At 46.2% G+C, this 15,190-nt stretch overlaps 1 protein-coding gene across 3 annotated transcripts in view; it reads left to right on the top strand.

Annotated features, from left to right (window-relative positions):
- Nucleotides 1-15,190, top strand: part of agpat5 (1-acylglycerol-3-phosphate O-acyltransferase 5 (lysophosphatidic acid acyltransferase, epsilon)) — a 179,093-nt gene that overhangs the window by 48,386 nt on the left and 115,517 nt on the right. For all 3 annotated transcript variants that reach the window (XM_068021532.1, XM_068021541.1, XM_068021552.1), the window contains exon 4: nt 9,633-9,722. In XM_068021532.1, the coding sequence (XP_067877633.1) occupies nt 9,633-9,722 (90 nt within the window). The remainder of the gene's footprint in view (nt 1-9,632; nt 9,723-15,190) is intronic.

Genomic DNA, 15,190 nt, shown 5'->3' on the forward strand with positions numbered 1-15,190 from the left:
TGAAGGGGAATTAACTTACAACGGAAAGAACTTGGATTCAAAGAGTTATGCCATTTGTTTACTTATACTCAGACATTTTGTGGCTGACCAGTTTCTGTCATGCCTTTACGCCAATAGGAATAGTCCTTGAATTGCATATCCGCCTCACTCTCCACCACTCCTTTTAACTTAAAACAGGTCAGCTATTTCATTCCTTTTAAAACAAGTCAGCTCTTTCATATGCCATTTTAAAATAGTATTTAGTTGCCATGCTAGCAGTTACTGGCGTGATCTTACTGCATTCATGGAATAGAATCATAATATTTTGTAAATTTCAGCTCATCCCAAACTCTGCTGTGTATGTCCTAATTCACATAAAGTCCCATTCACCCATCACCCCTGCGCTTGTTGACATATATTGACTCCTGGTAACCAATGCTTCGATTTACAAATTTTCATCTTTGGTTTCAAATCGTTCCATGGCTCATCCCTCCATATCTTCGTCCCTCCCTATCTCTATAATCATCTTTAGATCTACAAGTTTTTGAGATAGCTGTGCATCTCCAATTCAGGCCTCTTGAGCATCCCTGATTTTAATTTTTCGCCATTATCAGTCAGGCCTTTAACTGTCAAGGCCCTAAGCTCTGGAATTTGCTTGCTAAACCCCTCTACCCTCCTTTAAGACACTCCTTAAGACACAGTTTTTGGTCATCTGCCATAATATCACCATATGTGACTTGGTGTCAAATGTTATTTGTCGCTTCTATGAATGACCTTGAGATATTCAGAGGTGAGAAATTTACAACAAATGGTGGATTTCCAAAACCTGAATGTCGACCTTAGGCTTATTCCGATTCGCCAAAGAGGGTCCGGACAGAGAGAGGGAGGGAGAGGGGGTCCGGACAGAGAGAGGGAGGGAGAGGGGGTCCGGACAGAGAGAGGGAGGGAGAGGGGGTCCGGACAGAGAGAGGGAGGGAGAGGGGGTCCGGACAGAGAGAGGGAGGGAGAGGGGGTCCGGACAGAGAGAGGGAGGGAGAGGGGGTCCGGACAGAGAGAGGGAGGGAGAGGGGGTCCGGACAGAGAGAGGGAGGGAGGGAGAGAGGGTCCGGACAGAGAGAGGGAGGGAGGGAGAGAGGGTCCGGACAGAGAGAGGGAGGGAGGGAGAGAGGGTCCGGACACAGAGAGGGAGGGAGGGAGAGAGGGTCCGGACACAGAGAGGGAGGGAGGGAGAGAGGGTCCGGACACAGAGAGGGAGGGAGGGAGAGAGGGTCCGGACAGACAGAGAGAGGGAGGGAGAGAGGGTCCGGACAGACAGAGAGAGGGAGGGAGAGAGGGTCCGGACAGACAGAGAGAGGGAGGGAGAGAGGGTCCGGACAGAGAGAGGGAGGGAGAGAGGGTCCGGACAGAGAGAGGGAGGGAGAGAGGGTCCGGACAGAGAGAGGGAGGGAGAGAGGGTCCGGACAGAGAGAGGGAGGGAGAGAGGGTCCGGACAGAGAGAGGGAGGGAGAGAGGGTCCGGACAGACAGAGAGAGAGAGAGGGAGAGAGGGTCCGGACAGAGAGAGAGAGGGGGTCCGGAGGGAGGGAGAGGGGGTCCGGAGGGAGGGAGAGGGGGTCCGGAGGGAGGGAGGGAGGGAGAGGGGGTCCGGAGGGAGGGAGAGAGGGAGAGGGGGTCCGGAGAGAGGGAGAGGGGGTCCGGAGAGAGGGAGAGGGGGTCCGGAGGGAGGGAGAGAGGGAGAGGGGGTCCGGAGGGAGGGAGAGAGGGAGAGGGGGTCCGGAGGGAGGGAGAGAGGGAGAGGGGGTCCGGAGGGAGGGAGAGAGGGAGAGGGGGTCCGGAGAGAGGGAGAGGGGGTCCGGAGAGAGGGAGAGGGGGTCCGGACAGAGAGAGGGAGGGAGAGGGGGTCCGGACAGAGAGAGGGAGGGAGAGAGGGTCCGGACAGAGAGAGGGAGGGAGAGAGGGTCCGGACAGAGAGAGGGAGGGAGAGAGGGTCCGGACAGAGAGAGGGAGGGAGAGAGGGTCCGGACAGAGAGGGAGAGGGTCCGGATGGACAGAGAGAGAGGGAGGGTCCAGACAGAGAGAGAGAGGGAGAGGGGGTCCGGACAGAGAGGGAGAGGGGGTCCGGACAGAGAGGGAGAGGGGGTCCGGACAGAGAGGGAGAGGGGGTCCGGACAGAGAGGGAGAGGGGGTCCGGACAGAGAGGGAGAGGGGGTCCGGACAGAGAGGGAGAGGGGGTCCGGACAGAGAGGGAGAGGGGGTCCGGACAGAGAGGGAGAGGGGGTCCGGACAGAGAGGGAGAGGGGGTCCGGACAGAGAGGGAGAGGGGGTCCGGACAGAGAGGGAGAGGGGGTCCGGACAGAGAGGGAGAGGGGGTCCGGACAGAGAGGGAGAGGGGGTCCGGACAGAGAGGGAGAGGGGGTCCGGACAGAGAGGGAGAGAGAGGGAGAGGGGGTCCGGACAGAGAGGGAGAGAGAGGGAGAGGGGGTCCGGACAGAGAGGGAGAGAGAGGGAGAGGGGGTCCGGACAGAGAGGGAGAGAGAGGGAGAGGGGGTCCGGACAGAGAGAGAGAGAGAGGGAGAGGGGGTCCGGACAGAGAGAGAGAGGGAGAGGGGGCCCGGAGAGAGGGGGTCCGGTCGGACAGAGAGAGAGGGAGGGTCCGGACAGAGAGAGAGGGAGGGTCCGGACAGAGAGAGAGGGAGGGTCCGGACAGAGAGAGAGGGAGGGTCCGGACAGAGAGAGAGGGAGGGTCCGGACAGAGAGAGAGGGAGGGTCCGGACAGAGAGAGAGGGAGGGTCCGGACAGAGAGAGAGGGAGGGTCCGGACAGAGAGAGAGGGAGGGTCCGGACAGAGAGAGAGGGAGGGTCCGGACAGAGAGAGAGGGAGGGTCCGGACAGAGAGAGAGGGAGGGTCCGGACAGAGAGAGAGGGAGGGTCCGGACAGAGAGAGAGGGAGGGTCCGGACAGAGAGAGAGGGAGGGTCCGGACAGAGAGAGAGGGAGGGTCCGGACAGAGAGAGAGGGAGGGTCCGGACAGAGAGAGAGGGAGGGTCCGGACAGAGAGAGAGGGAGGGTCCGGACAGAGAGAGAGGGAGGGTCCGGACAGAGAGAGAGGGAGGGTCCGGACAGAGAGAGAGGGAGGGTCCGGACAGAGAGAGAGGGGGGGTCCGGACAGAGAGAGAGGGGGGGGTCCGGACAGAGGGAGAGGGGGTCCGGACAGAGGGAGAGGGGGTCCGGACAGACAGAGAGAGAGAGAGAGGGAGAGGGGGTCCGGACAGAGAGAGAGAGAGAGGGAGAGGGGGTCCGGAGGGAGGGAGAGGGGGAGGGGGTCCGGACAGAGAGGGAGAGGGGGTCCGGACAGAGAGGGAGAGGGGGTCCGGACAGAGAGGGAGAGGGGGTCCGGACAGAGAGGGAGAGGGGGTCCGGACAGAGAGGGAGAGGGGGTCCGGACAGAGAGAGAGAGAGAGGGAGAGGGGGTCCGGACAGAGAGAGAGAGAGAGAGGGAGAGGGGGTCCGGACAGAGAGAGAGAGAGAGGGAGAGGGGGTCCGGACAGAGAGAGAGAGAGAGAGGGAGAGGGGGTCCGGACAGAGAGAGAGAGAGAGGGAGAGGGGGTCCGGAGAGGGAGAGGGGGTCCGGACAGAGAGAGGGAGAGGGGGTCCGGACAGAGAGAGGGAGAGGGGGTCCGGACAGAGAGAGGGAGAGGGGGTCCGGACAGAGAGAGGGAGAGGGGGTCCGGACAGAGAGGGAGGGGGGGTCCGGACAGACAGAGAGAGAGAGGGGGTCCGGACAGAGAGAGAGAGAGAGGGAGAGGGGGTCCGGACAGAGAGAGAGAGAGAGAGAGAGGGAGAGGGGGTCCGGACAGAGAGAGAGAGAGAGAGAGAGGGAGAGGGGGTCCGGACAGAGAGAGAGAGAGAGGGAGAGGGGGTCCGGACAGACAGAGAGAGAGAGGGGGTCCGGACAGAGAGAGAGAGAGAGGGAGAGGGGGTCCGGACAGAGAGACAGAGAGAGAGAGAGAGGGAGAGGGGGTCCGGACAGAGAGAGACAGAGAGGGAGAGGGGGTCCGGACAGACAGAGAGGGAGAGGGGGTCCGGACAGACAGAGAGGGAGAGGGGGTCCGGACAGACAGAGAGGGAGAGGGGGTCCGGACAGACAGAGAGAGAGAGGGAGAGGGGGTCCGGACAGACAGAGAGAGAGAGGGAGAGGGGGTCCAGGGAGAGGGAGTGAAGGATTAGTCTGACAGGCTTTTTAGGTAGAACATAGAACAGTACAGTGCAGTACAGGCCCTTCGGCCCACGATGTTGTGCCGAACCTTTAACCTACTCTAAGATCAAACTAACTACCTACCCTTCATTCTACTATCATCCATGTACCTATCCAAGAGTCGCTTAAATGCCCCTAATGTATCTGCTTCTTCTACCACCGCTGGCAGCGCATTCCACGCACCCACCACTCTCTGTGTAAAGAACCTACCTCTGATGTGGCATCAATTTCTCCAGTCCGCACACTGGATTCTTAGAATTTCTCAGAGGTGGAAAAAGGTTGAGCTCGTGGCTTCTCTCTTAGGCTGGACCAACTAAACCAAAACAATATCCAAAACAAAACCAACTCTTGACCACCACAAACTTTGACATGTCACTTCTCTGTAAAAAGCTCCCCTAGTCAGAGGGCTCCTGCTGTTTACTTAGCTAAAGACAAGTGACTTCCATTAAGTGTGTTTTTAAACTAAGTTCCAAAGTCCTTCCAGTGACCTTTCTTTAAAAAAAAAAGTCCAGCGTCTGTGGAATCTCTTCAGTCTTTAAAATTAATCAATTTCCACAATTTTAAAACACGAGTCCTCAAAACATATTTTAAAAAAAGAAAGCACTTTCATAACACCTGCCAAGCCCTCCTCTTTGTCCTTTACACTGTTACACTGTTATACTGGGATAATTGGACTCCCCATTATCACTCCTCTAAATTTCTTGCATCTTTCTGCAATTTATCTGCAAATTTGCTCCTCCATCTCCTTCCCACTATTAAGTGGCCAATGGTATGCACCCAAATGTGTGATGGCTCCTTTATTCCTTAATTCTGAACAAATAGATTCTGTCCTTGACTCCTCATATACATCATCCCTTTCTAGTGTTGTAACAGTATCTTTGATCAGTACTACTACTATCTCTTTTTGTCCTTCCCTATCTTTCCTGAATACATTGTAGCCATTGAACTAGGTCTCTGTTATTGCCACAATATCATTTTGTGTGGCTTTTTTTTATTCATTCATGCAAGGCCAGCATTAGATGCTCATCCCTAATTACCCTTGAGAAGGTGGTGGTGAGCCACTGCCTTACACTACTGCACTCTGTGAGGTAAAGGTACTCCCATAGTGCTGTTAGTTAGTGAGTTCCAGGGTTTAGATCCCGAGATGATGAGGGAACGATTGGATATATATATCCAAGTCAAGATGGTGTGTGCCTTGGAGGGGAACTTGGAGGTGGTGCTGTTCCCATGTACCTGGTGCCCTTGTCCTTCTAGGTGATAGAGGTCACAGGTTTGGGAAGTGCTGCTGAAGTAAACTTGGTCAGTTGCAGTGCACCTTGTAGATGGTACACATTGCAGACATGGTGCGCTGGTGGCATAGGGAATTAATGTTTACGGTGGTGGACTAGATGCCAATCAACTGGGTTGGTTTGTCATGGATGGTGTCAAGTTTCTTGAGTGTTGCTGGAGCTGCAGACAAGTGGAGAGTATTCTATTAAAATAAAAGCAAATTACAGCAGATGCTGAAAATCTGCAATATAAACAAACAGTGCTGGAAATACTCAGCAGGTCAGCTGGTCTCTCTGGAGAGAGAAACGTTCTGATGAAAGGTCACTGACCTGAAACGCTAACTCTGCTTCTGTCTCCACAGACGCTGCCAGACCTGTTGAGTATTTCCAGTACTTTTTGTTTTTGTTTGTATTCCATCAAGCCCCTGACTTGTGCCTTGTAGATGGTGGAAAGGCTTGGGGAGTCAGGAGGTGCGTTACTCACTGAAGAATACCCAGCCTCTGACCTGCTCTTGTAGCCGCAGTATTTATGTGGCTGGTCCATTTGAACACATAGGAAGAAGCACTAAGAATATAGAAGGGTGGGGGACTGCAATGTACATCACCAGGAGTGGCTTGGTAGCACCACTACTGACCAAGCTAGCAAACCCCTGAAGGACATGGCTACCAGATTGGACTGGCAGTAGGTAGTGAGAGAACCAACACAAAAGGAAAACCTATGTGACCATGTTCTCGTTAATCTACCTGTCGTAGATGCATCTGTTCATGACCGTATTGGTAAAAGTGGTTGTACAGTAGTGGTCGCACACCTGAGGACACCCTTCACCTTGTTTAGCATGACCACTGTGCTAAATGGGATAGGGTCAGAACAGATCTAGGAGATCAAAACTGGATTTCCGTGAGGTGCTGCAGGCTGCCAGCAGAACTGTATTCCTCCACAATGTGTAACCTCAAGGCCTGGCATACCCCTCATTCTATTACCATCAGGCCAGGAGTGTAGGAGAGCATGCCAGGTGCAGTACCAGATGTACCTAAAATGAGCTGCCAACCTGTGAATCTACGACACAGAATGACATGCATGCTAACTAGCAAAGGCAGCATGCTATAAACAGTGCTAAGTGATACCAGAACCAATGAATCAGATCAAAGCTCTGCAATCCTGCCACATCCAGATATGAATGGTGGTGGACAAGTAAATAAGAGGAGGAAGTTCCGTAAATCTTCCCATCCTCAATAATGGTGAAGTCCAGCATATGAGCGTAAAAGACAAGGCTGAAGTGTTTGAAAATGTCCTCAGCCAGAACTACCAAGTGGACGATCCACCTCGGCTTCCTCCCGAGTTTCCACATCACAGATGCCAGTCTTCAGCCAATTCGATTACAGATGAAATAAAAAAACAGCTGATCGCAGGGAATACAACAAAGGGGATGGGTCAAGACATCCCAGCTATAGTGCTGAAGAACTAGCCATGCCTCTAGTCAACCTGTTTCGGTACAGCTATAACACCGGCATTTACCTAACAAAGTGGAAAATTGACCAGGTATATCCAGTCCACATGCAGGTCAAATCCAACCCGGCCAATTACTGCCCCATCAGCCTACTTTCAATCATCAGCAAAGTGATGGAAGAGATCATCAACAGTGTTATCAAGTGACATTACTCACCAATAAACTGCTTATCGATGCTCAATTTGGGTTCTGTCAGGGCCACTTGGTTCCAGACCTCATTAAAGCCTTGGTCTAAACATGGACAAAAGAGCTGAATTCCAGAGGTGAGGTGAGAGTGACTGCACTTGACATCAAAACAGCATTTGAGCAAGTGCAGCAGCAAGGAGCCCTAGTTAAAGTGAAGTTTATGGGAATTGGGGGCAGGTGGTGGGGGGGAATTGCTGCACTGCCAGAGCACAAAAGAAAATAAATGGCTGTGGTTGTTGGAGGTCAATTATCTCAGCCCCAGGACATAATTGCAGGAGGTCCTCTGGGCAATGTCTTAAGTCCAGCCATCTTCAATTACCTCATCAATGGCCTTCCCTCCATTATAAGGCCAGAAGTGGAAAAGTTCACTAACGATTGCACAGCGTTCAGTTCCATTTGCAACGTGTCAGTTAATGAAGCAGCTCCCCCCCCCGCATCTCACGTAGCAAGACGCGGATAACATTCAGACTTAGATTGGTAAGTGGCAATTAACATTCACACCACACATGTACCAGGCATTGACCATCTCCAACACTGGAGAATCTAACCATTCCCCTTGATGTTAAATGGCATTACCATTGTCGAAACTCAACCATCAAAATCCTGGAGGGGAGGAGGTCACCAATGACCAGAAATGTGAAATCTTGTGTAATTCTTTACATTGGTCTGGGGAGTTCATATCTCGTGTTTTCACGTTAACGGTCTCGCTGAGGTCGTAACGCTATATCATTGGTTCCAACCTGGACCCATAACTTCTGGTTGATCCCTTTCCCCCCCACAAAAGGTTCTGCATCTGTTCAATGATGCCCTTTACTCTGGCACCAGAGGAGCAATATACCAGACGAGACTTGCATCATCAGGACAGGAGTAACCTATATATGGTTGCAAAAGCAAAATGTATAAAATATTTGTGTACCTCCAAGTATTTCTCAGAGAAAATTACGTAAACTTTCTGTCAAAATCTTATCTATCTCAATTTTGAAATTTTCAATTGACCTAGCTTTTTGGGGGAAGGTTTTCCAAATTTCCCTATCCCTTTGCGTGAAGATGTACTTGACATAAGCCCTGAACGGCCCGCATCTAATTTTAAGGTTAAGTCCCCTTGTTCTGTATACCCCTTCTACATACAGACTTATTAGCTACGATTGCTATCAAATCTTCTAATCATCTTGAATATTTCCATTAAATTACCCCTTAATCTTCTATACTTAAGGGGAATACAAGCCTAGTCAATGCAGTCTGTCTAGTATCATTCTGATGAATCTGCGATGTACCCCCCTTCCAAGGCCAATAAATGCTCCCTGAGCTGAGGTGCCCAGAACTGAACACAGTACTTGATATTCTTCTGCGCTAGTATGTACAGGAAACAGTTTTTCCACGTTTTCCTAAGCTGTAGTCCAGAGTAGCAGTCCTTGGTATGCTAATATCCTTCCAGAATGATTTTTTTTTTAAATCGATCTTTTCATTACTGTTTGTCTACAGGTACAAAATACAACAAGGTATTTTTTCTAAGTATTTTTTCTGACTACAATGTCAAATTCTTTTCCAAAACAAGCATCTAGATTCCTATAAGTTACTATTCTTCCTCAGAAAACTCAGGAAGTTTGACAAATAAAAAATCCTCATGGTGGAGGCCATCAAGCAACTTGATTATTATAGGTCTACTGTTTGAGGTTTTAAGACTGAAATGTTTGTGGCAAATTTTTTTGTGTATCTGAGAAATGAATTCGGTTGAATCATTTCTTATTACCTCTTGTGTAAGATTTTAGAAAAGACCAAACTGAAAAAATATCAATGTAGTATGCTAAATATGACAGACCTGCATTCACTTGGAGAGAATAGTACTGATTTTTAGCTGTGATCACATTCTGCGCAAGACTGGAATACATCCAGAATCCTAATTTGTACAAATAAAAGTAAAAATATGAACAAAGTGAGACTAGCAGCTATAGTCAGCGTTTGGTTAAAATTCCAGAATTTTTCAGGTTCCCTACCTGTGTTCAGACGTGGTAACTGGGATCTGAAGAAAACCATAACCAAGTATTTAGGGTTTGCCACTCAGGATAATAACCTACATTGCCATTAATATTGAAGTTTTTACGTACTTTGCAAATGTGAAACGTTTTGGTTGTAGGTTCTATTTCAAAGACATTGTCCGAATATTGCAATTGAACTGGTGAAATGTATGCCATTTCTAATGCTGCTTGTGCACTTCTGAGATTATGTAGAGTACTATGAATTAGAGAAATTGGATTGTCCAATGCTGACAAGAGTTGAATTAGTAAAGCTTATGCCTGGACAGGTGTCACTTTATACTCTTAATGTCAGCCATCAATCAGCTCTGTAGCTTGTTGTGTTGTATTTTTAAAAATTCAATTATGATGCCCAATGAATGTTGCAATAACATGTCATTTATAATGTATTTTGTTTATATTTTAGCATGGGGGAATATATGTCAAGCGAAGTGCCAAATTCAATGAAGAAGCAATGGCTGATAAACTGCAACAACAGATAAAAGTGGGCACCCCAGTAAGTACTTCAGTAGTGGTTACATTTTGGTGGTTACATGTTGGTGGCAACGAAAGATAAATACTGCTTAAAGTTAAATTTTATTTTTTTGTTTTTGTAAGTAACACTCTGTTGGCTGTTGTTGGTTTAAGGAGCTTTTTAGTTATTTTTATGTGGGTGCACAGTTGGAATATGACCTGTTCTCGGAACCATTTTAGTTTGGACCTTCCAAAATATATATTTTAAACCTATTTTCTGCGTGGTTGTAATTTGTAACATTTCATTGCACAGTTAAGAATTTTTTTGGTGAAAGAAACAGTACTGTCTGTAAAGGCTGCAAAGTCTGATAACTTTGTAGCAACACCAACAGGAACTTATCACTTTCAGATGGGTGCAGGCTTGAAGTTCTGCCCAAGATTCGGAGGCCTGTAGATCAATTCAGATTTCAAACCAGTGTCCTCAATTTAAACAAGGGCATTTACAGAGGTCTGAAGAAAGAGTTGTCTAAAGCGGGCTGGGAAAATAGACTAAGGGGAAGGTCAGTGGATGAGCAGTGGCAGACATTTAAGCAGATATTTCATAACGTTCAGCAAACATTTATCTCAGCCAAAAAAAAAGGACTCGAGATGGATGAACCATCAATGGTTAACAAAGGCGGTCAAGGAGAGTATCCAATCAAAATCCAAGGCATACAAAGCAGCGAAAACTGGTGGTAGGTCAGAGGATTGGGAATTTATTAGGAACCAGCAACGGATTATTAAAAAGCTAATAAGGGAGAAAATTGATTATGAAAGTAAATTGACAAGAAATATAAAAACAAACTGCAAGAGCTTCTACAGGTATGTAAAAAGAAAGAGTAGCTAAAGGGAGCGTAGGACCCTTGGAGGATGCGACTGGAGCATTGATAACGGGGAACAGGGAAATGGCTGATAATTGAAACCAATATTTTGCATCGGTCTTCATGAAGGAGGACACTATAAACATCCTCTGGATATCAGATAAGCAAGGAGCTAATGGGAGGAAAACTCTTGTAACAGTCCTATCACGAGGGACAAAGTATTTGACAAACTAATGGTACTAAAGGCAGACAAGTCGCCAGGACTTGATGGCCTGCATCCAAAGGTTTTAAAGGAAGTGGCTGCAGAGATGGTGGAAGCATTGGTCGAAATATTCCAGAACTCACTGGATTATGGGAGGGTCCCAGTGGATTGGAAAACTGCTCATATGACGCCCCTGTTCAAGAAGGGAGGGAGACAAAAAGCAGGAAACTATAGGCCAGTCAGCCTAACGTTGGAAGAATGCTAGAGTCCATTATTAAGGAAGAAATAGGACATTTAGAAAAGCTTAACGCAATCAAACAGAGTCAACATGGCTTTGTGAAAGGAAAATCATGTTTGACAAGTTTGCTAGAGTTCTTTGAGGATACAATAAGCAGGGTTGATAAAGGGGAACTGGTAGATGTACTCTTTTTGGATTTCCAGCAGGTATTCGATAAGGTGCCACATAAAAGATTATTGCACAAGATAGGAGCTCACGGTATTGGGGGTAATGTATTAGCATGGATTGAGGATTGGTTAACTCACAGAAGACAGACTTGGGGTTAATTGGTCTTTTTCAGGTTGGAAAGATGTAACTAGTGGAGCGCCACAAGGATCAGTCCTAGAGTCTCAATTATTTACTATCTTTATTAATGATTTGGAGGAGGGGCAGAGTGTAATATATCCAAATTTGCTGACGATACAAAAATAGGTGGGAGGGCATGTTGTGATGAGGATATAAGGGACCTGCAAGGGGAGAAATAGGTTTAGTGAATGGGCAAAAACTTGGCAGATAGAGTTTAATGTAGGAAAGTGTGAGGTCATGCACTTTGGTAGGAAGAATCAAAAGGCAGACTTCAAAAAAAGTGCAGCACAGAGGGATCTGGGTGTTCTTGTGCATGAAACACAAAAAGTTAGCATGCAGGTGCAGTAAGTAATTAAGAAGGCAAATGGAATTTTGGCCTTTATTGCTAGGGGGTTGGAGTTTAAAAATAGGGAAGTCTTGCTACAACTGTAGAGGGTGTTGGTGAGGCCGCACCTGGAGTACTGTATTTAAGAAATGATCTACTGGCATTGGAGGCAGTTCAAAAGAGATTCACTAGGCTGATTCCTGGGATGAAGGGATTGACTTATCAAGAACGGATAAACAGGTTAGGCATTTATTCATTAGAGTTTAGAAGAATGAGGGGTGATCTTACTGAAACGTACAAGATTCTGAGGGGGCTTGACAGGTAGATGTTGAGAAGATGTTTCTACTAGTGGAGGAATCTCAAACTAGGGGACATAGTTACAGAATAAAGAGACACTCATTTAAAACTGAGATGCGAAGGAAATTCTTCTGAGGGTAGTGAATGCCTGGAATTCTCTACCCCAGAGATTTGTGGAGGCTAGGTCACAAAGTATTTAAAGAGGAGGTAGATAGATTTTTGAAATATCAGAGTTGAGGGCTATGAGGAACCGGCACGAAAGAGAAGTTGAGGTCTGGGACAGATCAGCCATGATCTTATTGAATGTCGGGGCAGGCTTGAGGGGCCGAATAGCCTCCTCCTGCTCCTATTACTTATGTTCTGAATGGAATTATTATTCCTCCCATGCCTATGAAATGCTAAAGTAATGAAAAGAAAGATATTTGTCCAATATTATTTGTGTTGGAAATCATGCTTCATGATTATGAAACGCTACACGCTAATGGATTCAGTTTGATCTAAGGTGTGGCTGTTTTACTGTCTCTTAACCAATCAGTATAAAGTTAAGATTTTTATTTCTCGATGGGCGATTACAACATTCGTGGAGCCTTTGAGGAGAAATTACCGAGCTATTTTATAATAGTATGAAAACACTGTTAAACAGGAATATGATAGTTTCTTGATAATTTGCTAAATTTTCCATGACCAAAATTTGCTGGAGCAGGGCATCTCATGGCACGTCCGGTTAGTTAGACTTTTTCCTGCACCCTTGAGCTCAAAGTTTTTTTTTCATTATACTTGCTGGAAGTGTGAGTTGATAAGAGAACATCTGGGACATTGAGCGACAGGACCAACAGGGTATCACCTTAGCCAGTAAGAGTGAAGCATTGATATATAAACAGAGTAAGGAGGGTGAATTAGAGTAAAAGTTAAAATTTGGCATTTTTAAAAGCTGCAACATTGCCTGCAATAATGAGACTCCATACATTAAATTGTTCACACTCTGGGCCAGAGAGGTTTCTTGGTCGTCATTATCAATTACCATGTTGTTAAAAAGATACTTACACTGTTAATTATGACTCAACACCAATTTTTGGATGCAAAGCTTTGTTGAGTTCATCCAAGTTTTGACAGTGTTATGACCAACCGCTCAAGACAAAGCCCCCAGCCAAAATATATAATTCTGATTGTGGTGGGAGCAACGCACAGTCAAATCGGTCCCGCCACTCCACAGATCACCTAACATATCACGTTAAACTTTCCAAATTAAAGAAAACCACAGCCAAATTGACCATCTATTAATCTCTGAATTAGGCTAACCAAACCAGGTGTCTTTAGATCAACAGATTAACTGTTTAATTAGAAAAACTAAATTCTTAAGCACTCCTAAGATATAAACAACATTTAAAATAGGAAAAAATTAGTGCCCTTGCAGATTTTCGCTCCTGCCGAAGTGGAATCTTCTAATGTGGAACAGTCCAAGGTTGCTTGAATTCCTCACAAGGTCCGATGAGGGAAAAACGGTTCTTCAACAGTAGGACAGTCAGTAATCTAGTTCTAGTTGAAGTAATGCTCTTCTTCCAGTGGTGAATTGAGCAATGAACAGTTTGCAGACATTTTTCAATGAATCAATTTGGCGTTAGAATTGTTTTGAGGCGTGAAAAAGTGATCAGTCTAAAATTTAGCTTCCTTCTGTTTAAATTATCAGAGATCTCTGTTCCGTTCATGCTGGTCCAGCTGTCCCTGTGTTAGAACAGACTGTTTCAACTAAAAAACCAGTTTAGAAGTTAATTGCAACATTGTATATCTTGATCCTCAGTCTCTGAATGGCTGTTGCCGGGTAACCAGGATGCACTCTTTGAAGCTGGTTGTTTCCCTCTCCGTATGGTTGTATCCAACGGCAACAAAAATGCATCATCTTGGAAATTTCTGAAGCTTGCTTGTTCTTAAAGCAAAACTGATCCTTTTACAGCCTTAAAGGCATACCGCATCCTTCCTGGAAAAGAAGAAAAACTACAGGATCGTAACAGTCACACGGAAACATAAAAAATATTACCCACTTTCACTCTGGATAGAGAATGTAACCTTCGTTGATACTTCTGTGTCTCTACAAATTGTAATGGAAAGGAAAGCTCAAGATCTTTATAGGGCTCCAATCATGCACAGTCATCTTATTAAAAGGAGTTGTTTTTCAGTTTCCTAACTGATCTGTTGATCATTTTCTTGTTTGTTTTTGGTGTAGTCTACCCTCTTATCTGGGAGAACATTGAACCCTTATCATTCCTTGCTAACAACAGATCTCTCCTTGCCAACAAAGGCTTATCTTCCTAAATGTCCTCTATGCCCTGAAGAATTCTGAGAATGAACGACTTAACCATTTTATTATTTCTAGCTATAGTACAAGCCAATGAACTATAAGTGAAAAGAAAGCAAAAAACGTAATCATATGGGATTAAACCAAATCCTATTCCTACGTGTACATATGGGCCATTTTACAAAAAGCAGCAACTTCATGAATCTCACAGGAAGGTTAAAGGCGAGATGCCATTTTTGGGAAAGAGGATTCACAAGTCACAGATCTCCCTCGCTGCAAGTGGCTGACTGACTTGTACATTAATAAAATTTGGTTGCACACTTATTTTTTCAGCAAATTTCAGCCCAGTGTATTTGGCTTGGTGCTATGTGCTAGAAAATCCAAGTTGACACTGAAATTTAAAAAATATTGTTGGGTACATTAACAGAAATTGTTTTAAATGGAAATTTATCCACATTTAGATTTTTTTAATGGAGTTTTTAAGTAGTGAACGTCGTTTAAAGTTTTGGTTCTCTTGCTCGTCTTTGGAGTTCTTTGGTCTGCTTTATTCATCTGTACAGTATCTGAAGTTTTAGCACCTCCTTAATAGAAATGTATTCATCCCTCCTCCTTTCTCTGTCCCCTTCTCTGTTAGGATGGGCCTGGAAGCCTGCGATATAATGTTTGTCTGCTTTGCAAGTGCCTGTGTTTTCAAAGCTAGAAGTGAAAATTTATGATCAGGTCTAGTAGTAATCATTCAGACTTGGCCGAGAAACAACAAATCCAGTTTTGCAGTATTGTAGCTTTGTTGCACCTTGTGAATTTGCTAATATATTCTATCTGGCATTACTGAAGAAGCAGGATTTCCATCTGTTAAGTAAATCAGTTTTAAACCTTGTAGCTCTTGAGTTTGGGTGGTTATTTTAATTGTGATATTTTAAGTGAAAACTACAGAACAATATGTGACCTTTA

This window comes from Heterodontus francisci, chromosome 3 (assembly GCF_036365525.1).
Source record: "Heterodontus francisci isolate sHetFra1 chromosome 3, sHetFra1.hap1, whole genome shotgun sequence".
NCBI classification, from domain to species: Eukaryota; Metazoa; Chordata; class Chondrichthyes; order Heterodontiformes; family Heterodontidae; genus Heterodontus; species Heterodontus francisci.